This window comes from Panulirus ornatus, chromosome 30 (assembly GCF_036320965.1).
Source record: "Panulirus ornatus isolate Po-2019 chromosome 30, ASM3632096v1, whole genome shotgun sequence".
Lineage (NCBI taxonomy): Eukaryota > Metazoa > Arthropoda > Malacostraca > Decapoda > Palinuridae > Panulirus > Panulirus ornatus.
The window spans coordinates 5,637,514-5,660,171 of NC_092253.1; the positions used below are offsets into that span (position 1 = coordinate 5,637,514).

General features: G+C 40.2%; 3 protein-coding genes across 4 annotated transcripts; all 3 read left to right on the forward strand.

The window, feature by feature from the left end:
• The first annotated feature begins 3,170 nt into the window (after nucleotides 1-3,170).
• LOC139758354 (uncharacterized) lies at nucleotides 3,171-14,226 on the forward strand. Its single transcript, XM_071679647.1, has 5 exons — nucleotides 3,171-3,189; nucleotides 4,158-4,508; nucleotides 13,132-13,306; nucleotides 13,573-13,675; nucleotides 13,984-14,226. Exons 2-5 carry the CDS (start codon nucleotides 4,158-4,160, stop codon nucleotides 14,141-14,143), a joined length of 789 nt encoding a protein of 262 aa, XP_071535748.1. The 5' UTR covers nucleotides 3,171-3,189; the 3' UTR covers nucleotides 14,144-14,226.
• LOC139758556 (uncharacterized) lies at nucleotides 8,333-10,221 on the forward strand. Its single transcript, XM_071680076.1, has 4 exons — nucleotides 8,333-8,354; nucleotides 9,172-9,369; nucleotides 9,638-9,769; nucleotides 9,979-10,221. Exons 2-4 carry the CDS (start codon nucleotides 9,251-9,253, stop codon nucleotides 10,136-10,138), a joined length of 411 nt encoding a protein of 136 aa, XP_071536177.1. The 5' UTR covers nucleotides 8,333-8,354; nucleotides 9,172-9,250; the 3' UTR covers nucleotides 10,139-10,221.
• A 3,152-nt stretch (nucleotides 14,227-17,378) lies between the features above and the next one.
• Nucleotides 17,379-19,147, forward strand: LOC139758557 (uncharacterized). 2 transcript variants are annotated; one of them, XM_071680079.1, is made up of 5 exons: nucleotides 17,379-17,574; nucleotides 17,626-17,684; nucleotides 17,926-18,100; nucleotides 18,426-18,528; nucleotides 18,832-19,147. In XM_071680079.1, the coding sequence occupies exons 1-5, from the start codon at nucleotides 17,394-17,396 to the stop codon at nucleotides 18,995-18,997; spliced, it is 684 nt and encodes a 227-aa protein (XP_071536180.1). In that variant the 5' UTR covers nucleotides 17,379-17,393; the 3' UTR covers nucleotides 18,998-19,147. The 2 variants fall into 2 exon arrangements, with proteins under 2 accessions (XP_071536180.1, XP_071536178.1); XM_071680077.1 differs by having other exon boundaries at nucleotides 17,379-17,684.
• Nucleotides 19,148-22,658: the final 3,511 nt, after the last annotated feature.

Here is a 22,658-nt window from a genome sequence, read left to right on the forward strand (position 1 = left end):
TATTTTGGTTTCCTTTTGATCACTGAGGATGTATTGCAAGGCTGTGAGTCCATTTAGTACGAGGGAGTTGAGAGTTTTCGACGAGTAATTAATGTCGTGGAAAATCGCATCACTCGGAGATAATCACCTTGTGGTATACCCTTTAATAAAGTTTCATATACCTAGCCGCCTCTCTCTCTCTCTCTCTCTCTCTCTCTCTCTCTCTCTCTCTCTCTCTCTCCTCTCAAATTCGTCCAAGTTCCTGTTTTCCTCCTCCTCCTCCTTCTCCTCCTCCTATCTTGCCTACACGTGTGTTGCTTCTCATTCAGTCCACCATCACACACACACACACACACACACAGACCTATCCATCTCACACATAACTCCTGATAACACGTGACTCACTCGACTCATTGCTACGCTCCAACCTTACCCATTGGCAAAACATCTTGTCGGAAGCCCTCGACAGTGGAGACTCAGACTTTCCCTTTCATTCCATTTCTCAAATCATGGCAGCACATTAATGTTCTTCCATTCCTTACTCAATAAAATCTTTGGCAAAAGTATCGCCCTATCGTTTCTCCTCTTTGTGACGTATGGTACTGTGCAAAGAACTTTATTTACGAAGTAGATCTAAACCAATAGTTAGGATATCTTTCGTGTAATACTGGTATTTACACGATGTTCACTTTCACTGCAAATTTTTTTTTTTTTATTTCTCATTCTATCATCGAAGTTTGATTTCATCACTCCCAGTGAATGATCACCTGATATTAGAATTTCCCAAGTCACCTATTTAGACAGAACCAGAAGATCTCTCAGGGTCTAATGGAGAGAGAGAGAGAGAGAGAGAGAGATGCAAACAATGGTCTCCGGTCAACTGGTGAATCATACTCAGTGAGTAAAGAGCTGACTCACGCTACTCACTCCAACCACCTCACCAGTGCTTCCATGGCTCCGTCTGCCAGACCTACTCGTCCGTGTGTGTCTCTAGGATCGTGTCCTATATACAGTAATTTCTCAAGTCTTTCATTGTATGAGGATATCCTTTTCTTTTCCTATATTACCTGAGACGGTAAGGGTAACTTAATACCATAAACATGTCAATACCATTAACGCTATTAACAAGACCCTTAGGGAGAATGAAGGAATGAGAAGCTTTGTGACTGTGGATCGCCTGCCACGAACAGGATTCGAACCTATGAGAGCTACACCACTTGCATTCAGATAACTTATATTTTTTCTGTTTTCAATTCGCAGTTCAATCCAGTTTTTTTTTTTCTCATTCCCTTTCACAGAGTGTACAGTGAAAGACAAAAGTCTGTTCCAAAATTTGTCCGATAATTATTTAAACTTAGCGAAACGTAATGGAAGGTTTGCCTCGACTAAATCTAATAGCTACCAACCCTGACTACAGTGAAGCTTCATGTGTGTTGCTGGCTCGGATCAAGGTTCGAACAATCCTGTATCCGATGCCTTACACTTGTACTAAAATTTGTTCATATTAAGAAAATAAAACCTTTTTAGGTAATTTCAAAATATTTTGGTCAATATACGAGAAGAAGAATAGAAAATTCAATACTCTCTTATCTTTTTTTTTTTTTTTGCCTTATCTCTGGGAATTCAGTGACGTGAGTGTGGAAACACTGCTTCGAGACACCAATCGTTTGTTTTGTGTTAGGAACCACGCGCCGGAATGCTTGTCTTTCTTTCACATGGTGCTTTCACCAGATCCCAGGGAACAGACTTTTGTTTTCCACTGTACAGTGAATGATAGTAGGATTACGTGAATTCAAGCAAATCTGGCAGATATGAGCATATATTGTACACAAAAAAAAGAATGGTCATGTCACAAAGACGTAAATAGCCAACCAGCCAATCCTCTTATTCATTCGAAAATAAAGGTCTCTTGTTTTGCTTGAGAATTTAGAGGATTTTATCTTTGATACCCGGCATTAGGAATGGCTAATCTTTACTGTCAAATTTCAAGTGTCGCCAGCTTTCAGTATTTAGCGATTAGCATGGCGTTGCAATGGCGCATTTAATACGTAAAGGAAAAGGAAAACGATGACTATAAACTTACTGACTATACATAGAAGTTGGGCATTTTTCCAGTGATAACAGATTCTGGTATCATTTTTTCGCAAGGAGAGAAGATTTTGAATGGTCGTTTACTATCAAGTAAAAATAAATGATTTGTATCAAGTGTGTGAAAGATAGAAGGGGGTTACGCCATACACGCTCTCTTCACTGTTGAGAAAATGAATAATCTTTTTAAATTAGCATCTTGAAGCTAAGAGGAATGTTTTTTTTTAAGATTGCTTCTTTTGAAGGTTATAACTTGACGTTTCTTCTTTTGAAGGTTATAACTTGATCCTGAGAGTCGATAGGTCTAAAACCCAAATACACAACCAACTAGAATCAGGTCAAAAAGTATCATGCTAAATGAATTCACATCATCACAATATCAAAAGGGACAGCAGATTTCCATGGATATTGAAAAGCGCTGAATACCTTTAAACTACACAAGTCCTCAGTCACTTCAGATAATAACACATCATATCATTATTTCTTTCGATCATTAAACGCGTAGGAAATTCAACTCAAAGATTCACAAATCTCTCGTTCCGGTAAGTTCCTCAAGGTCATGTCTGACACAGTTATTTTCACGTGAAGACAATGTTGATTATCATGATATATCTCTCACACGAGGTATACACCTTTAGGAAATTAATCTACACATTCGTCTAACACGGGATGTCCAACGAGGAATGCAAACAATAAATTTTCTAAAGATGATAATTAAAATCGTAGCCAATTAGTCTCTCAAGAAAAGGAATTTGGACAAATAGATGCAAATTTCTCACTCGTCTTCTTCGTAGGATACAAAGAATAATTCTCCTCAAGGTGAAACTGGAATAGCTATCTGTTTATGAAGAACTGGTCTGACTAATACAAAAGCCCCATGGATGGATTAATTTCTGTCATTATTCTTTGCCTTGATGAACACCAATCTATACCTTATATCATTTCTAATACGATTTCCTTGAAGTTTCAATGACTATGTTTTTTTTTTTTCCCCTTCCCTTCCTCTTACTTTGCATGTAACCGTGACTCAGTAGGTAACGGAAGCGTCCTTGGTGTGGTACTTGTGACTGACTATATAACTCACCGTGGCCTGTAGGTAGCCACATTCGCTTGCTAGACACGGTGAGTGATGCAGTGATCCCTTCGATGGGAAGTGAGGGTGGGCGGGGAAAATGTGTAGTTGGAATGCTGAGCCACTTGAGCGAGCGTACAGCCAGTGGTGGTCAGCGGTGTTGAGTGCTATGATAGTGTGTGTGTGTGTGGGCGGGGAAGTGTCGTCTGTCGCAGGTGTCCTTACAATACGTAAAACCAAAAGGAAACGTTTCAGCCTTTGGAGGGCCATGGGAAAAGGAGACGAGAATATAAAGAAAATGGAGTGCTATCATTGGCCATGAGCAATAATGTGTTCCATACACACACTCCAAACATTGTAGAAATTTTCAGCTGGTTTGCTGTTGGCAAGTTGATTGTCTCCTTGGTTCGAAATCATGATTAAGACAGTCGTTCCACAACCGACACAGATGTTCATCATCCTCACGAGGGTGGTCAATAAATGAGTCCCAGGCTTAGGCTGGAGTACTCTGTTGTCTCGCTTATTACAAATAGAAGAAAATTCTCTTTGCTATGATAGTTTACGTATCATAAGCGTGACTGAATAAATTTTGATATTACGTATCACGATAGCCCTTCTCATTTAAATTTATACATTCATACATTCACTATATTACGTTTAGGGAGTCAAGGTTGCGTGATGTTTCTAATTCATAGAGATGATTTCAAAGTCATATTTCCTGACTATTGGTCGAGAAAAGGTCTGACCATAAGGTATAGGAATATGTGACAAGTGTTAATGAATTACGGACTAAGGAAGCATTTTGAATCTGCTGAGCTTTTATTTAAGTTCCACTATCCTCTGAGGTTATCTCGTACTGCTTTCAGCCCCTTGGCGTTCAAAGATACCCCTCCCAAAGGGAAAAAAAACATAAATGTAATTGAAATGAATAGATGTTCAATATTAGACATGAAACCTCGAGGAAAAATAGATCTGTTTCAACACTGATGAAAAATTAATTTCTATCAATATGTTGTAGATGAAGGCAGCGTTGATTCTGCTGGTGGCTGGCATTGCCTCCATCCATGGAGACCCTGGATACCTAGGCGGTGGTGGCGGCGGTGGCATTGGCGGCGTCATCGTTCACGGTGGTGGTGGCGGCGGCGGCTATGGTGGCGGTGTCGGCATCGGCGGCGGTGGTGGCGGCGGCTATGGTGGCGGTATCGGCATCGGCGGTGGTGGAGGCGGCGGATATGGTGGCGGTGTCGGCATCGGCGGCGGTGGCGGCGGCGGCTATGGTGGCGGTGTCGGCATCGGCGGTGGTGGAGGCGGCGGATATGGAGGAGGTGTCGGCATCGGAGGCGGTGGAGGCCATGGTGGAGGCTACGGAGTAAGTTGTCACAGGCATCATATTTTAGTAACATTAATCTTAAGTTTTGTAAGACAATTGCATCATAAACAGAGTGAGAGGAAAGCAATTTTCTGAGTCTTTGCTATAGACTAATTGATCATTTGAGATATATAAAGTGCCCAGTATGCAGAGATCATAATGTGGTTCTCTTTGAGTGTCAACTGGTGTAGTTCAGGTCAATTTCAACCATCGAAGCTTTTGTCGGTTCTTATCAAATGTAGTTCTGGTCGGCTCACATCTGTCGCAATATTGATCCCCTTAACATAGTTTTTTTTTTTCATTGGAGCAGGTGGACCTGAGCACGGGCTACAGTGACTACCACTTCTCATGGCGTCACGACGGAGGCCAGAAATACCCCTGGGAGAAGGCTATCTACTACTGCTCCAGCCTTGGCTACGGCTGGCAGGGCGTCAGCATCGAGAGCCATAAAGAAGACAAAATCATCTCCGACGTCATCTATGGAGGTCAGTACAGCACCAATAGATTTACATGATTTTTGCTGAAAGAATTATAATCTTTTCTAATTCTTAAAGGTGTAATACTTTCGATTATAGGAAGATATTTATGCTACATTATATGGACTATGATCGTTTAAGAATCTTTTGCTTATGATGTATTCTTATATACATTTCTCTTACATTTTAACTCCATGATCATTCAACAGTCGATAGGCACTGAATTCAGAACCTTGCAGTATGTAATTTGCCGTCTTTTAAACACTACCCACCAGACAAAGTGAAGTACATCTGGACGGGAGGTTACAGAAGGGGCTACAGCTTCCAGTGGCCCTCTGGTTACCCCTTCTATGGCCTCAACTGGTCCTACACCGGCAGGTAAGTCTAGAATCTGTAGCCATAAGCCTTCAGTTGTAAAGAATAATCCCGTATCTAGTTTAGCCTACTCCATACTTATCTAAAATGCCATGTAATAAGGTAAATCGTTTAGTAATTGTCGTCCCTATATTCATCAAAGGTTTTAACAATTTCATGGAATAAATGAAAAGAGAAGTTTATTTACGAGTAATTTAAAATTTCTATTAGTAAAACTAAAGTCATTTTCCTTACAACTCCTAGGAAAATGTTTATGCATTCACGGGTCTAGTCTCCTTTCAAAACCTCATTGCATCTTTTATTATCCTCAGTGAGGGGCGTCCCCAGCCAGACAACAGCGAGAAGGGTGGCGAGCACTGTCTGGCAGTGCTCAACAACTTCTACAAGGACGGCATCAAATGGCACGACGTCGGCTGCCACCACGAGAAGCCCATCATCTGTGAACGTCGTCGCCACAGTCACTACGGTTGAGCTGGACAGAATGAAGTTTAATACTGAAGTTGATAGTGGTACATGTATATCCTATATAGCAAATAAAATAAAGATATTCTAGATGTCTTGGTTTAATTTGATCATCATTAGCGATGTATTTCTTTAAGCCGGTTTCTAAGTGGTGTAAGGATATGACCCGATGTTTTTCCTATAAACAATATGCCAGAGAATAAATTGAGTTTAACCATGCGTTATCATGTATGATTATCTTTGATCAATTTTTATATACTTTAAACATTTCCATGGTAAGGAACCCATGTACGAGCAAACGAGTTAATTTCACGGTATTCCACGTTACACAACTCTCTCTCTCTCTCTCTCTCTCTCTCTCTCTCTCTCTCTCTCTCTCTCTCTCTCTCTCTCTCTCTCTATCTATCTATCTATCTATCTCTGCCAACGACCAGAAAGGTAATACCACTACTACCCACTTCGGTATTAGGAGAGTTAGTGAAGTGTGCAGTAAGCCAGCATTCGCATATTTCACTCCTTTCACCAATATTGATTTTTCTTTCTTTTTTCTTTTTTTCCTTACCCATACCAAGGCTGGCGGCATTTAGTCAACAAACACACAATACCACATACAATACTAGGCAAAGCTTTGTTCATACTACGCTAAATTTGTCTTCGTTGAGTGCTATGCCATAGACTTCCCTTATGGTTAAATCTAATCCTTCGCTGCATCATTTAACGCAGAAACTTGATTGTTCAGTTTCCCCTATTCTTCCCCAGATCTTCCTTAAGTCTTCTCCAGACCATTTCAAAATATTCATTGCATCCTTATCAGATCTTCCCCAAGATTTTTCCTTCTCTTTCCGGTCCCCAATAAGTTTTCCTCAGATCCATTGCAGCTCTACCAAGTTCCTCCCCAAGTCTTTCACAGATTTATACCATTGTCCTCTGAAAGTTCCACCTCTGTCTCCCAAAGTCTTTACCATATCCTTCCCAGTTCTTTTCCAAGTCCTCCCTAAGTCGTTCTTCGGTACTCCAACACATTTTTCTCCTCGGGTCATCCACTAGTCTTAATCACGCTCTCTCCAGGTTCTACCTATGTTTTCGTCAGACCCTTCCCAGGTATTTCTGGGGTATTACCAACCGTAATATAATGATCCTTGATAAGGGTTCTTTGATGGTCTTAAAATGGCCAATGAGGCTACAGCCATATAGCCCATGATACTTCGGCAAAAACTTTGTATCTAAACCCCGAATTTGGTGTTTGTAGCTTTGAATTTATGATTATTCATACGGAGAAGACCCAGAGAGAGAGAGAGAGAGAGAGAGAGATAGAGAGAGAGAGAGAGAGAGAGAGAGAGAGAGAGAGAGAGAGAGAGAGAGAGAGAATAGTGCTCATACGCAAGTACCTCAGATATCTACCTTTCTTAACCAGTATTTACATCTGTTGTTTCTTTTGTGCGCAGTGAAACTGTAAATGACATTCTTCCTTTATACAGTAGGTGAAACAACTGTCACACACGTGAAAAGGAGAAAATTCGTAATTAAACGTAGTGATTATGTATTCTTCCCGTGAAGGAAATTTAAGTAAATTTTACATAGGAATGAACAATCTCAAAAAATATTCTCGAACTTTGCTATCAAGAAAAAGAAGGTGATGCATACATTGACGATGTGTATATTCTTCAACGTGTCTTGAACACCTGAGGAGTTGTTCAAGATTTTCTTGATCGGTGATTATAACTTGGTGCTCACTAATTTGATAATCTAGGAAATTAATTGACCCAAAAGCGCAAAGAATCAATCGACCAGAGTGAAATGAAATAACATTATATCTGAAGAATTTATACTCTTGCCACACGAACAGAGAAAGACGGTTTACTTGGATTTTAAACAACTTTGAAATCCATCAAAAGAACTTCATCATCTCAGGTATATAAAAATATTTATTCTCTCAATAATATTAGATACATGGGAGATACAGCTTGACTTATCTATTTTCTCAACGATAACATTAAATGCATAGAAAATGAAGCTTAACTATTCATGACTCTTTCAGGCCAGCGAAATGCTTAAGTCTATGTAAGATATGGTACTTCTCAGGCCTGTGCAAGGAGGTTTAGAATGCATGATACATTTCACATAAGGTCCAGTTTATGGAATACATCTTCTGATACTTCTCATCGGAAGTAACACTAAAGGAAATAATTCCAGAATACCTATCACACGCAATGTGCCTCAGAGAGTACAAATGACAACGTTCCTGAAGGTGAATGTAAAAGTGGCACTTCTTATTCTCGGAAGAAAAGACGACGTAGATTTCCACATGCGTCATGCTGATGTTCTTCATACAAAGAAATACATTAATCTTTAGGTGCTAAAAATCTTAATGATCAGTGGTTTGTTTTTTTGTTGCTTATACATGCAACCCAGACGCAAGTAGCGTTGTAAACACCCTTGAAGTGCAATTAGTGACTGGCTATATAAGTGTCTGAGACCTGACGTTGGCCACAATCACTTGTTAGCCAGGGTGGGTGATGCAGTGATACCTTTGGTGGGTTGTGTATGTGGACAGAGAAGTGCGTTGAGCCACCACACTCACCGCACTGCTGGTGTTTGGATGAGTTTGGATTTGCGGTGTAGGGCAGGGAATGTACTGTGTATCGCAGTTTTCTTTGCGATGTATATACCATATAGAGAAAGGAAAATTTTATGCTTTTGGCATTCCATATGGAGAGTAGACGAGAATATAAACAATGATTAGTGCATTCAGTGGCCATCAGCCATGTGACCTCCCAAACTTATTCTAATATACTTAGAAATGTTGACTAGAAAAGTTTTATATCAAAATGGTTAGGGTGCAGAAAGTGACACCAGATTGCTTAATTGAGATTATAACACTGAGAAAATGAACTCAATGTTGAACTGTTTATATGAAACCATCTTATCTTTTTTTATTCTTTTTACCGATATCAAGGCATGGAATTGAAGATATTTCCGTGGAAATTATGTATGAAAGTTGATAACGTCTTTTCATATTCACGACATATTTTCGGCAAACCGTAAGATGATGATTCACATTAAAACATTCCAAAGTGATTGATATATCACGTATTATAATAACTTACCTGAAGTAGATTCGTACGCTCAACCATTCACTGTAAGAGCAAGACGGAGCGAAAGGTTGGAAGCGTTTCTATACCACAAAGAGGATTTCAATTATATTGGTATTGATAACCGGTCAAAAGTTAAGGTACATTAACGTTATGTGAAAACTTTTAGGGATCATTGAACTAAAAGAAGAAAAATACTCTTGTGGTTTGATTCTACAACATCATAAAGTAAATAGAATTTCTTATCAATTGTTGCAGATGAAGGCGGCACTGATCCTGCTGGTGGCTGGCGTTGCCTCCATCCACGGACACCCTGGGTTCCTCGGTGGCGGAGGCTATGGTGGCGGCGGTGGTGGAAGTGGCCACAGTGTTGTCGTCACTCACGGCGGTGGTGGCGGAGGCTATGGTGGCGGCGTTGGCACCGGCGGCGGTGGAGGCCATGGTGGAGGCTACGGAGTAAGTTGTTCTGTGCGAACATTGCACGGTAAATACTTTTGCAATAATGCACTTTCTAAATCTTTACTAAGGACTAGTATTTCTTTTGTGATTTATGAGGTGTCCATTATGCAGAGATGCTATTGTGGTTCTCTTTAAGTGTCAAGCTGTGCAGGTCTGATAAGCTATATCTATCAGAGTTCTTCTCGGCTCTCATCAAAAGTAGTTCTGGTCAGCTCTCATCTGTCGGAATATTGATCCCTTAATATAGATTTTTTTAATGGACCAGGTGGACCTCAGTACAGGCTACGGCGACAACCACTTCTCATTACGTCACAACGGAGGCCAGAAAAACTCCAGGCAGAATGGTAACTACTACCGCTCCAGCCTTGGCTACGGCTGGCAAGGAGTCAGCATCGAGGTAAATTGTTTAGTCATTATCGTCCCTATATTCATCAAAGTTCTTAGCAATTTCACGGAATAAATGAAAAGAGCAGTTTATTTACGAGTAATTCAGCATTTCTATGAGTAAAACTAGAGTCATTTTCCTTACTAATACTAGGAAAATGTTTATCCATTCACGAGTCTAGTCTCCTTTCAAAACCTCATTGCATCTTTTATTATCCTCAGTGAGGGGCGTCCCCAGCCAGACAACAGCGAGAAGGGTGGCGAGCACTGTCTGGCAGTGCTCAACAACTTCTACAAGGACGGCATCAAATGGCACGACGTCGCCTGTTACCACGAGAAGCCCATCGTCTGTGAACGACGTCGCCGAAGTCACTACGGTTGAGCTGGACAGAATAAAGTTTAACACTGAAGTTGATAATGGTACATGTATATCTTATATAGCAAATAAAATGAACATGTTTTAAACGTCTTGGTTTAATTTGATCATCATTAGCGATGTATTCCTTTAAGCCAGTTTCTGAGTGGTTTAAGAATATGACCCCATGTTTTTCCTACAAGCAATATGCCAGAGAATAAATTGAGTTTAACGATGTGTTATCATATATGATTATCTTTGATCAATTTTTATATATCTTAACCATTTCCATGTTAAGGAACCCATGTACGAGCAAACGAGTTTATTTTACGGTATTTCACATGTTACACATCTCTCTCTCTCTCTCTCTCTCTCTCTCTCTCTCTCTCTCTCTCTCTCTCTCTCTCTCTCTCTCTCTCTCTATCTCTCTATCTATCTATCTCTATCTATCTCTGCCAACGACCAGGAAGGTAATACCACTACTACCCACTTCGGTATTAGGAGAGTTAGTCAAGTGTGCAGTAAGCCAGCATTCGCATATTTCACTCCTTTCACCAATATTGATTTTTCTTCCTTTTTTTCTTTTTTTCCTTACCCATACCAAGGCTGGCGGCATTTAGTCAAGAAACACACAATACCACATACAATACTAGGCAAAGCTTTGTTCATACTACGCTAAATTTGTCTTCGTTGAGTGCTATGCCGTAGACTTCCCTTATGGTTAAATCTAATCCTTCGCTGCATCATTTAACGCAGAAACTTTATTGGTGCTCACTAATTTGATAGTCTAGGAAATTAATTGACCCAAAAGCGCAAAGAATCAATCGACCAGAGTGAAATGAAATGGCATTATATCTGAAGAATTTATACTCTTGCCACATGAACAGAGAAAGAAGTTTTACTTGGATTTTGAACAACACTGAAATCCATCAAAAGAACTTCATCATCTCAGGTATATGAAAATATTCATTTTCTCAATAATATTAGATACATGGGAGATGCAGCTTGACTTATCTATTTTCTCAACGATAACATTAAATGCATAGAAAATGAAGCTTAACTATTCATGACTCTTTCAGACCAGAGGAATGCTGAAGTCTATGTAAGATATGGTACTTCTCAGGCGTGTGCGAGGAGGATTAGAATGCATGATACGCTTCACATAAGGTCCAGTTTATGGAATACTTCTTCTAATATTTCTCTCCCCAAGTAACACTGAAGGAAAAAATTTCAGAATACCTCTCACACGCAATGTACCGCAGAGAATGCAAATAATAACGTTTCTCAAGGTGAAACTAAAAGTGGCACTTCTCATTCTCTGAGGAAAAGACGACATAGATATCCGCATGCATCTTATAAGAGATGTTCATAAAAAAAATTCTTTAATCATTAGATGACAAAAATTTCAATGATCATAGGTTTTGTTTTTTACTTCTCATACGTGCAAGCTTGACTCGAGTAGCGTTATAACGCCCTTGATGTGATGTTGGTGACTGGCTATATAAGTCTCCTAGACCTGACGTTGGCCACAATCACTTGTTAGCCAGGGTGAGTGATGCAGTGATACCTTTGGTGGGTAGTGTATGTGGACAGAAAAGTGTGTTGAGCCACCACACTCACCGCACTGCTGGTGTTTGGATGAGTCTGGACTTGCAATGTAGAGTAGGGAGCGCACTGTGTATTTCAGTTTCCTTTACGATGTGTATAGCGAAAAGAAAATTTTATGCTTTTGGCATTCCATATGGATAGTAAACGAGAATATAAGCAATGTTCAGTGCATTCAGTGGCCATCAGCCATGGGACACCCCAAACGTATTCTAATATACTCAGAAATGTTGACTAGAAAAGTTTCATTACAAAAATGGTTAGGGTGCAAAGTAGAAAGTGACGGCAGTTTTCTTAATTGAGATTAAAACACTAAGAAAATAAACTCAATGTTGAACTGTTTAAGATTTGAGACCATCTTATCGTCTTTTTTATTATTTTTACCGATATCAAGGCTTGGAATTGAAGATATTTTCGTAGAATTTATGTATCAAAGTTGATAACGTCGTTTGGTATCCACGGCATATATTAACCAAACCGTAAGATGATGGTTCACATAAAACATTCCAAAATGATTGATATATCACGTGTTATGATAACTTACCTGAAGTAGATTCGTACGCTCAACCATTCACTGTAAGAGGATCACGGAGCGAAAGGTTGGAAGCGTTTCTATACCACAGAGAGAATTTCAGTTATACTGGTAATGATAACGAGTCAAAAGTTAAGGTACACTAACGTTATGTGAAAATTTTTAGGAATTATTGAACTAAAAGAAGAAAAATACTCATGTGGTTTGATTCTACAGCATCATAAAGTAAATAGAATTTCTTATCAATTGTTGCAGATGAAGGTGGCACTGATCCTGCTGGTGGCTGGCGTTGCCTCCATCCACGGAGAACCTGGGTACCTAGGCGGAGGAGGCTATGGTGGCGGCGGTGGCGGCGGTGGCGGAGGTGGCGGAGGTGGCCACAGTGTTGTCGTCACTCACGGCGGTGGTGGCGGAGGTTATGGTGGCGGCGTTGGCACCGGCGGCGGCGGTGGTGGCGGCGGATATGGTGGCGGCGTTGGCACCGGCGGCGGCGGTGGTGGCGGCGGATATGGTGGCGGCGTTGGCACCGGCGGCGGCGGTGGTGGCGGCGGATATGGTGGCGGCGTTGGCACCGGCGGCGGTGGAGGCCATGGTGGAGGCTACGGAGTAAGTTGTCCTGTGCGAACATTGCTCGGTGAATACTTTAGTAATAATGCACTTTCTAAATCTTTACTAAGGACTAGTATTTCTTTTGTGATTTATGAGGTGTCCATTATGCAGAGATGCTATTGTGGTTCTCTTTGAGTGTCAAGCTGTGCAGGTCTGATAAGCTATATCTATCAGAGTTCTTCTCGGCTCTTACCAAAAGAAGTTCTGGTCAGCTCTCATCTCTCGGAAAATTGATCCCCTAAACATGTGTTTTTTTTTTTTTTTAATGGACCAGGTTGACCTGAGTGCAGGCTACAGCGACTACCACTTCTCATGGCGTCACGACGGAGCCCAGAAATACCCCTGGCAGAAGGCTATCTACTACTGCTCCAGCCTTGGCTACGGCTGGCAGGGCGTCAGCATCGAGAGCCATAAAGAAGACAAACTCATCTCCGACATCATCTATGGAGGTCAGTACAGCACTAATAGATCTACATGATTTTTGGTGAAAGAATTATAATCTTTTCTGATTCTTAAGGATGTAATACTTTCGATTACAGGAAAATATTTATGCTACATTATATGGACTATGATCGTTTAAGAATCCTTTGCTTATGATGTATTCTTATGTGCATTTTTCTTACATCTAAACTCTAAGATCATTCAACAGTCGATAGGCACTGAATTCAGAACCTTGCAGTATATAATTTACCGTCTTTTAAACACTACCCACCAGACAAACTGAAGTACATCTGGACAGGAGGTTACCGCAGGGGCTACAGCTTCCAGTGGCCCTCTGGTTACCCCTTCTATGGCCTCAACTGGTCCTACACCGGCAGGTAAGTCTAGAATTTGTAGCTATAAGCCTTCAGTTGTAAAGAATAATCGCGTATCTAGTTTAGTCTACTCCATACTTATCTAGAAATGCCATGCAATAAGGTAAATCGTTTAGTACTTGTCGTCCCTATATTCATCAAAGTTTTAGCAATTTCATGGAATAAATGAAAAGAGCAGTTTATTTACGAATAATTCAAAATTTCTATTAGTAAAACTAGAGTCATTTTCCTTACAACTACTAGAAAAATGTTTATCCATTCACGGGTCTACTCTCCTTTCAAAACCTCATTGCATCTTTTATTATCCTCAGGGAGGGGCGACCCCAGCCAGACAACAGCGAGAAGGGTGGCGAGCACTGTCTGGCAGTGCTCAACAACTTCTACAAGGACGGCATCAAATGGCACGACGTCGGCTGCCACCACGAGAAGCCCATCATCTGTGAACGTCGTCGCCACAGTCACTACGGTTGAGCTGGACAGAATGAAGGTTAACACTGAAGTTGATAATGGTACATGTATATCCTATATAGCAAATAAAATGAACATATTTTAGACGTCTTGGTTTAATCTGATTATCATAAGTGATGTTTTCCTTTATGCAAGAATCTGAGTGGTTTAAGAATATGATCCGATTTTTTTTCTGTTAAGCTATAAGCCAGAAAGTAAATGGACAGGCAATGACTAGGAAGTCAATACCACTACTACTCACTTCGATATCATGAGAGTTAAGAAAGGTTGTGCAGTAACCCAGAACTCTCGAACTTTACTCCTTTGACGAACATTGCTTTTATTTTTTCATTCTCTGCCTTACTCATACTAAGGCTGGTGATAGTCCACAAGCACACTATTTCACATACAATACCGGGCATCATATTGTTCCTACGACGCTAAAATTATCTTCGGTGAGTGCTACGCCTTATTCTTCCCTTATGGCAAAGTCTAATCCTTTGCGACATCATTTAACTGTTTCCAATTCTTTAATCAATAAAATCTTAAGATGCAGTACGAACGTAGTATTATCTACTCAGTCTTATGTTAAACTAAGAGAGCTGTCAGCGTTCCTCTGGAAGAAAATAAATTCAACATGTGATACCTTAAAACTTTGCCGATTCTATTGAGCTACCTGCACCTAAAAGTCAGGGCTTCTAAGTGATATAGGACGACCGTGAAAGAGTAGAAAAGGCAGAAACTTGACTTCCCAAACTCTCCCCAGATCTTCCTTAAATCTTCTTCAGACCATATCAAATTCTTCCCAAGATCCTCACCAGGTCTTCTCCAACATTTTCACAGGTCTTTCCCAGCCCAAATAGGTTTTCCTCTGATCAATTGCAGGTCCTCCTAAGTACTCCCCAAGTCTTCCACAGATCTATACCTTTGTCCTCTGAAAGTTCCACCTCTAGGTCTCCTAAAGTCTTTTCAATATCCTTCCCAGTTCTTTCACAAGTCTTCCTTACGTCGTTCCCAGGTACTCCAGCACATCTTCTCCAGTTTCTCCTTAGGTCACTCACTAGTCATACTCACGCTCTCCTCCAAGCTGTACTTTGATTTTCGTCAGGCCTTCCCCAGGTATTTCTCGGGCATTACCAACGGTATTACTAGCCCGCCTTTATCCCTGAGTATATAATGATCTGTGTTAAGGGATCTTTGATGGCCTCTGAGGTCGCAGCCACATAACCCATGCTGCTTCCTGCAAAAATTTGTATCTAAACCTCGAGTTTTGTGTTTGTACCACTAAAGTTGTGACCATTTATGCGGAACAGACCCAAGCAGAGAGAGAGAGAGAGAGAGAAGATTCGTACTCATACACAAGATTGTGCATGATCATTTACATTGCAAACAAAAACAAATAAGTATCTTAGATATCTACCTTGCATAAATGGTATTTACATAAGCTGTTTCTGTTGTCACTGTAAAGCTGTGGGTCACATTTTTCTAGTACTCTGTAATTGAAATGTTCATAAAACTGAGCGTCACACACGTGAAAGGGAGAAAACTCAAGACTAAACGTGGTAATTACGTATTTTTCTAGTGAAGCAAATCTAAAGAAGTTATGCACGAGGAATGAACAATCTGACAAACAATTCTCGAATTTTGTCATCGAGAAAAAGAATATATTCTATAAAAGAGAGAGGAAGGTGATGCATACATTGACAATGTTTATGTTTTTAAACGTGTCTTGAACACCTAACGAGTTGTTCGAGATTTTCCCGAATGGTGGTTATGACTTGGCGCTCATTAACATTATGATCCAGGCAGTTAATTGATCCAAAAGTTTAAAGAATTAATGGAACAAAGTGAAACGAAATAGCATTATATCTGATGAATTTACAATATTGCCATATGAACAGAAAAAACAGATGCACTCAGATTTTGAAAAAACACTGAAATCCTTTAAAAGAACTTCATTACCTCTCATATAATAAGACATTGATTTGTTTTCTCAATAACAACATCAAATGCATAGGAAATGCAGCCTGACTTACATATTCTCTGAATGACATCATGGAATGCATAGGAAATGCAGCTTGACTTCTCTATTTTCTCAATGACAACATTAAATGCATAGAAAATGCAGCTTAACTAATCATAAATCTTTCAGGCCAGTGGAATCCTTAAGTCTATGTAAGATATGGCAATTTTCAGGCCTGTGAAGGAGGATTAGAATATATTATATGTTTCACATAAGGTTTAGTTTATGGGATATATCTTCCAATGATTCTTATCCAAAGTAACACGAAAGTAAAGAAAAATTCCAGAACACTTATCACACGCAATGTGCCTCAGAGAATGCAAATGATAACGTTTCTCAAGGTGAAACTAAAAGTGGCACTTCTCATTCTCTGAGGAAAAGACGACATAGGTTTCTACCTGCGTCATACAGATGTTCTTCATAAAGAAAATATGTATCAATCTTTGGATGACAAAAATCTCAATGATCAGTGATTTTTTTTTTTTCTTTTTGGTTTCTTAGCATTCAAGCTTGACTCAAGTATCGTTGTAAACGCCCTTGAAGTAATATTGGTGACTGGCTATATAAGTCTCCGAGACCTGACGTTGGCCACAATCACTTGTTAGCCAGGGTGAGTGATGCAGTGATCCCTTTGGTGGGTAGTGTATGTGGACAGAAAAGTGTGTTGAGCCACCACACTCACCGCACTGCTGGTGTTTGGATGAGTTTGGACTTGCAGTGTAGAGTAGGGAACGTACTGTGTATCGCAGTTTTCTTTGCGATGTATAAAGAATGTAGCGAAAGGAAAATCTTATGCTCTTGGTGTTCCATATGGCGAGTTGACGAGAATATGAATATTGTTAAGTGCATTCAGAGGCCATCAGCCTTGTGCCATCCCAAACTTATTCTAATATAGTTAGAAATGTTAGCTATATAAGCTTTGTATCAAAAATGGTTAGGGTGCAAAGTAGAGAGTGACGGCAGTTTGCTTGATTTAGATTAAAACATTCCAAAATGATTGATATATCACATCTTATGATAAATTACCTTTAGTAAATTCGTACGTTCAACCATTCACTATAAGAGGATTACGGACGAAAGGCTGGACGCGTTTCTAAGCCACAGAGAAGATTTCACTGTATCGAGTCAAAAGTTAAGGCACATTAACGTTTAAAAAGTTTTTATGAATTACTGAACAAAAAAAGAATACTGTTGTGGTTTGATTCTACATCATCACAGAAGTAAATGAAATTTCTTATCACTATGTTGTAGATGAAGGCCGCGTTGATCCTGCTGGTGGCTGGCGTTGCCTCCATCCATGGAGAACCTGGGTACCTAGGCGGTGGTGGCGGCGGTGGCGGAGGTGGCCACAGTGTTGTCGTCACTCACGGCGGTGGTGGCGGAGGCTATGGCGGTGGCGGTGGCGGTGGCGGCGGCGGTGGTGGTGGCGGAGGCTATGGTGCCGGCGGTGGCGGTGGCGGGCGGCGCGGTGGTGGTGGCGGAGGCTATGGTGGCGGTGTTGGCATCGGCGGCGGTGGAGGCCATGGTGTCGGCTACGGAGTAGTAAGTTGTCATATGCATTATGTTTTATTGATATTAATCTTAAGTTCTGTACGACCAGTACATCATAAATAGGTTGATAATATAGGATTTTCTGAGTCTTTACTAAAGAACAATTGTTCCTTTGCGATATAGAAGTTGATCAGCATTCCGAGATGGTAATGGGGTTCTGTTTGAGTGCCAACTCGGCTCTCATCTGTTGCAATATTGATCCCCCTAACACAAAGTCTTATCAATGGACCAGGTGGATCTACGTGCAGGCTACAGCGACTACCACTTCTCATGGCGTCACGACGGAGCCCAGAAATACCCCTGGGAGAAGGCTATCTACTACTGCTCCAGCCTTGGCTACGGCTGGCAGGGCGTCAGCATCGAGAGCTATAAGGAAGATAAACTGATCTCTGACATCATCTATGGAGGTCAGTAAAACACCAGTAGCTAAAAATTGGCTTTGCTTGAAGAGAAGTATAGTTTTTACAAGTGAATTTTAAAGAATTAGATTCTAGAAAAATGTTCGAGAAAGTATAGCTTCACCAAAGGAAAATAAAGTGATTCCTAACATAGTGCCAATTCCTATATCATATAGACTATGTTTGCTTTCGAATGATTCTATCTCACTATTTTCTTGCGTATAATCATAATATATTCTTACTTGATGGCAATTCAACAGTCGATAGCCAATGATATCCAAAAGCCCTAGATTATATGAGTTAGAGTCTAAAGAAAAATAAATCTGTATTCCAGACAAACTGAAGTACATCTGGACAGGAGGTTACCGAAGGGGCTACAGCTTCCAGTGGCCCTCTGGTTACCCCTTCTATGGCCTCAACTGGTCCTACACCGGCAGGTAAGTCTGGCGTTTGTCGCCAGATGACCTCTTTTGAAAGTGTATCTGCTTTTTCGTTTCATCTGATCCAGACTTCCTTAGGATTTCCATGAGAGAAGATGATATCTATAGTTTTTTCTTTCAACTATTTATGAATTCATTGAAAGTTTCTAATAATCAAAAGCAATCAGCATAAAAGCCTTGATATCGATTCAACTTTCACAGAAGATTATTATCATTGAAACCATATTCAGTCTCACTACAAATATTGGACAAATTTCTACCTATGAAAATGATCCCTTTCTATGCTACTTTTACCCTCAGGGAGGGGCGACCCCAGCCAGACAACAGCGAGAAGGGTGGCGAGCACTGTCTGGCAGTGCTCAACAACTTCTACAAGGACGGCATCAAATGGCACGACGTCGGCTGCCACCACGAGAAGCCCATCATCTGTGAACGTCGTCGCCACGGTGGTAGTCACTACGGTTGAGCTAATCGACAGTCGTCTGGATCTCCTACACCGGCATTACAGTTTCGTCTTTCACATTTACCAGAATGAAGCTTAATCCAGTGACACTGGAATTTATAATGATGCAAATATATATTTCATAGATCAAGGCTAATAAACTTATATTTTACACACCATGGTTTCCTTTGATCACTACAGATGATAAATTTTTTGATGCCTGATTTTAAGTAGCTTTACGAGGGTGATCTGCATGTTTTCTTTATATCATAATCCAAAAATTCCCTCACTTAGAGCAGATACCATTTCATGTTTATGTATAATCGTCAGTTCCTGGATATCATACGTGGGCATACTTACGATCTGTGGACGATGCATGAATTCAAGATCACTTTAACATGATTATGAAACTTCTGTAAGGGATCTAAAAACCAAGGAATGCATTTCTATGCTGAAGTCTACGTCCAAATAGAGGCACGTGAAAAACATCAACACGGTCTCTTCTTCCATTTCTTCTGCTATATCTTCACAGCTTCTCTTCGTCAGTGCCCTGGAAGTGACCGGCGATAGCCACAGGACTATATGAATTTGCCAGACGCTATTTCTAACGTTATGAGTAGAATAATTACACATATTATTTTACTGGTAATATGCTTGTTACTCAACTTTTTCGTTGCACACTTATGCATCTCAGAGAATTTTTACTTTGCTAAATTCTCGCTTCTGTCGCTCCGTACCTGATTTAGTCCTCTTCCTGCTTGCATTTTGACTTCTCACATTCTTTTCTGTTGCCAATTCGTATCCATGTTCCTTTTTCCTGATTATCTGTCACTCACTGTCCTTCTGTCTCTGTCTGTCCGTTTCACACAGCATATGGTGAATTATAAAGATACTTACATGGTTAATGTTTATTCGGAAAGAGGGATGTGTGTTACAGTTTGATCTCAGGGTATCTAAGGCAAGTAGTGAGCATAAAAGAATCGGAGATGATTAGCCTGTTTGTGATATTGGATTCTGCAAGCTCAAGAGCTATAAGTACAACGACCAGTTCACTTTGCAGGTTAGATATCCAATTGTTTATATCATCTTTTTCCTCTGATCTATTCATACTAGGCTAGGTCATCATAATAGCACTTCCAACCCTTTCATTGGCATTACCGATAGTTTTAGATGTTAGGTATTATGTTGTTTTCAATCTGTCTATATGTGCCTAAGACCACTGAGAGTTCTAGTGTGTTCAAGTTGAGGATTGTGAGCAATTAGTTTAATGGTTGGATGCGTAGGTATGCTAAATTGTTAATGTTAAAGGATGGTAAGAAATGATGTTGATTTTTAACTTCCTACAGCTAATGTACTCCAAGCATTATCATATAATGCCGTTTTCCTTTTATCCATCTAAATCCAACTCCTCTATGGCGAATAAGCTCGAACAACTCTGCACTGACGAATCATCCAAATCACAATACTTTTTTTGTGAGTCAGCACAAACAAGACCCGAAGAACTTTTGCAGTTTCAGGGCATGAATCGAGAGAGATGTGAGCCGTAATCTTGGATCATTTGGTGACGTCTATGCACCATCTTAGAAATCTTGTCACACTATTGTTTTATCTGTATTCTCTTCTTGGCTCCGTCTTCCCTTACTCCCGTGTGTCTTTAGATACATTCAATCACTCCACTAATTTCTTTTCTATTGTGTAAGTTAGTTAGTTCTGGTCCAGCTTTTATTTTGAATCATCATACTATTTTCTATTCTCACTTCTCGTCCTCAAGGATGGTCTTAGCCGTCTGTTTGATACGTGTTATATATATGGACAATGTAGTATCTATATCACCTAACGAAGGTGTTAAAGAGGTTTAGAGTGGCGATTTTGACTTGACCTTGAAGCCCTTAATGACCCTTGACAGCTCATAGACCACATACAACACACCGAACAACCGTATTGTATATTGAACGATAAGATATTTACTGGAACCCGACCATTTCAAGAGATACTGCGGATTTCAACGATCTTTTTCGTTAGGAAAAAAAAAATCTTGTTTTTCGAAAACTTTACAGAATTTCAGCTTTCAGACTTGACGTCTAAAAAAATTTGCAATCTTTCCTGTGCTGTCGTGAATGACACCATCCTAGAGTATTCAATAATCTGCTCACTCGTGCAGTTGAGCCTTCCACACGTAAAATGTATATATGAAAATAAAAGAGAAAGAAAAAAAAATAACCTGCCAAATTTTTTCAGGTGAAAAAGTATTTTGTGGAGTCTGTCTAGGGGAATATTCAGAATGATCAATTTTCAACTTTAAGCGATATCTAGAAGAGAAAAATAACTTGTATGGATTGAGTCTTGTTAAATATCTTGCTAAAAGATTCTAAACTACCCTATCGTTAACAAAGACAACATAACTACCCAGATGATGAAGGACACTTAACTCGTTTAAACGAAACAAGTCAATTGCCCATGCGATGATCCCAAACCACTTGATTTCCCCATCAAAAGCAACAGATGCATAAGAAAGGACGATTTAACTCCTCGTGAATTTTTGCCGTTTTGTGAGTCACTCACACAAGGAATAGCTTTATACATTTACCTCTCACACGAGATGTACACCTCATGGATCGTACCTCACAGTTGTAATCAAACTGTGTTTGGTTCGTGAACAAAATGAGTTAGACTCGAAAATGTGCACTTTCCTCTCACAAGGCCTGCACTTTGGATACCACAACGAATATGTTTTCTTAGAATGAAAACAAAAAAAAAATAAATAGCCAGTTCTTTTTAGGAAAGAGAGCTCTACTTAGAAGTAAAAGCATTATAAGTGAAGTTTCTTTGTCTAATACTTTTCTAACTCTGCCTCGATTAACACTGTTCTATTCCTATTACCATTTCCTTCATAGAGCTCTTTACATTTGTCTTAATTATGTTAATGTGATGATTCGACGGGTGTCGGAAAAGCCCTTGAAGTTATGGTAGTGACGCGCAGCCTGGAGAGAGGAGGGCCACATTCACTTTCTGTACAGAGTGAACGATACAGTGAGCTCGCCGGGTGACAGTCTGGACGAACCAAAAAAAAAAAAAAGAAAAAAGAGTCTGTGAGTGGTGATAGTGTGGGATGGACCAAAAAAGGGGTCTGTGAGGCTGGAGTGGTGAGCCAGCGGAGTTGGTCTACAGCCGGTCGCTGTGTAGATGGTGGTGACTTTGAGGGGAGTGCAGCAATTATGGACGAAGTGGTGTTGAGTATAGCAAGTGTCTGTTGGATAAATGAAACGAAAGAAGACAATGCCCGTCTGTCGAGTACCATGTGCAAAGATGACAGAAATGGTAACAATACGTAATGCCATTGATAACTACCGGCAGCATCCAATCCACATATAATCTTAAACATGTAGAACAGATAAGAGTATCAAACACCCTGCAATATTGTGAAAATCACGTTACTTTTACAAGGTACTGCCTAATGGAGCCTCCTCTTCCCCAAAGTTGGTATCTATCAGTACTCTTTTTTTTTTCTACAATAAAGTATAATATAAGCGACATGATCAAGCACGATTTAAGATCATACGTGACTAGAAGCCCTGCCTGCTCCGTTCCCACACACACACACACACACACACACACACACACACACACACACACACACCACGTCTTACTGTCTATTCTTCTGAGGATTTGTCGAAATTACTGGACG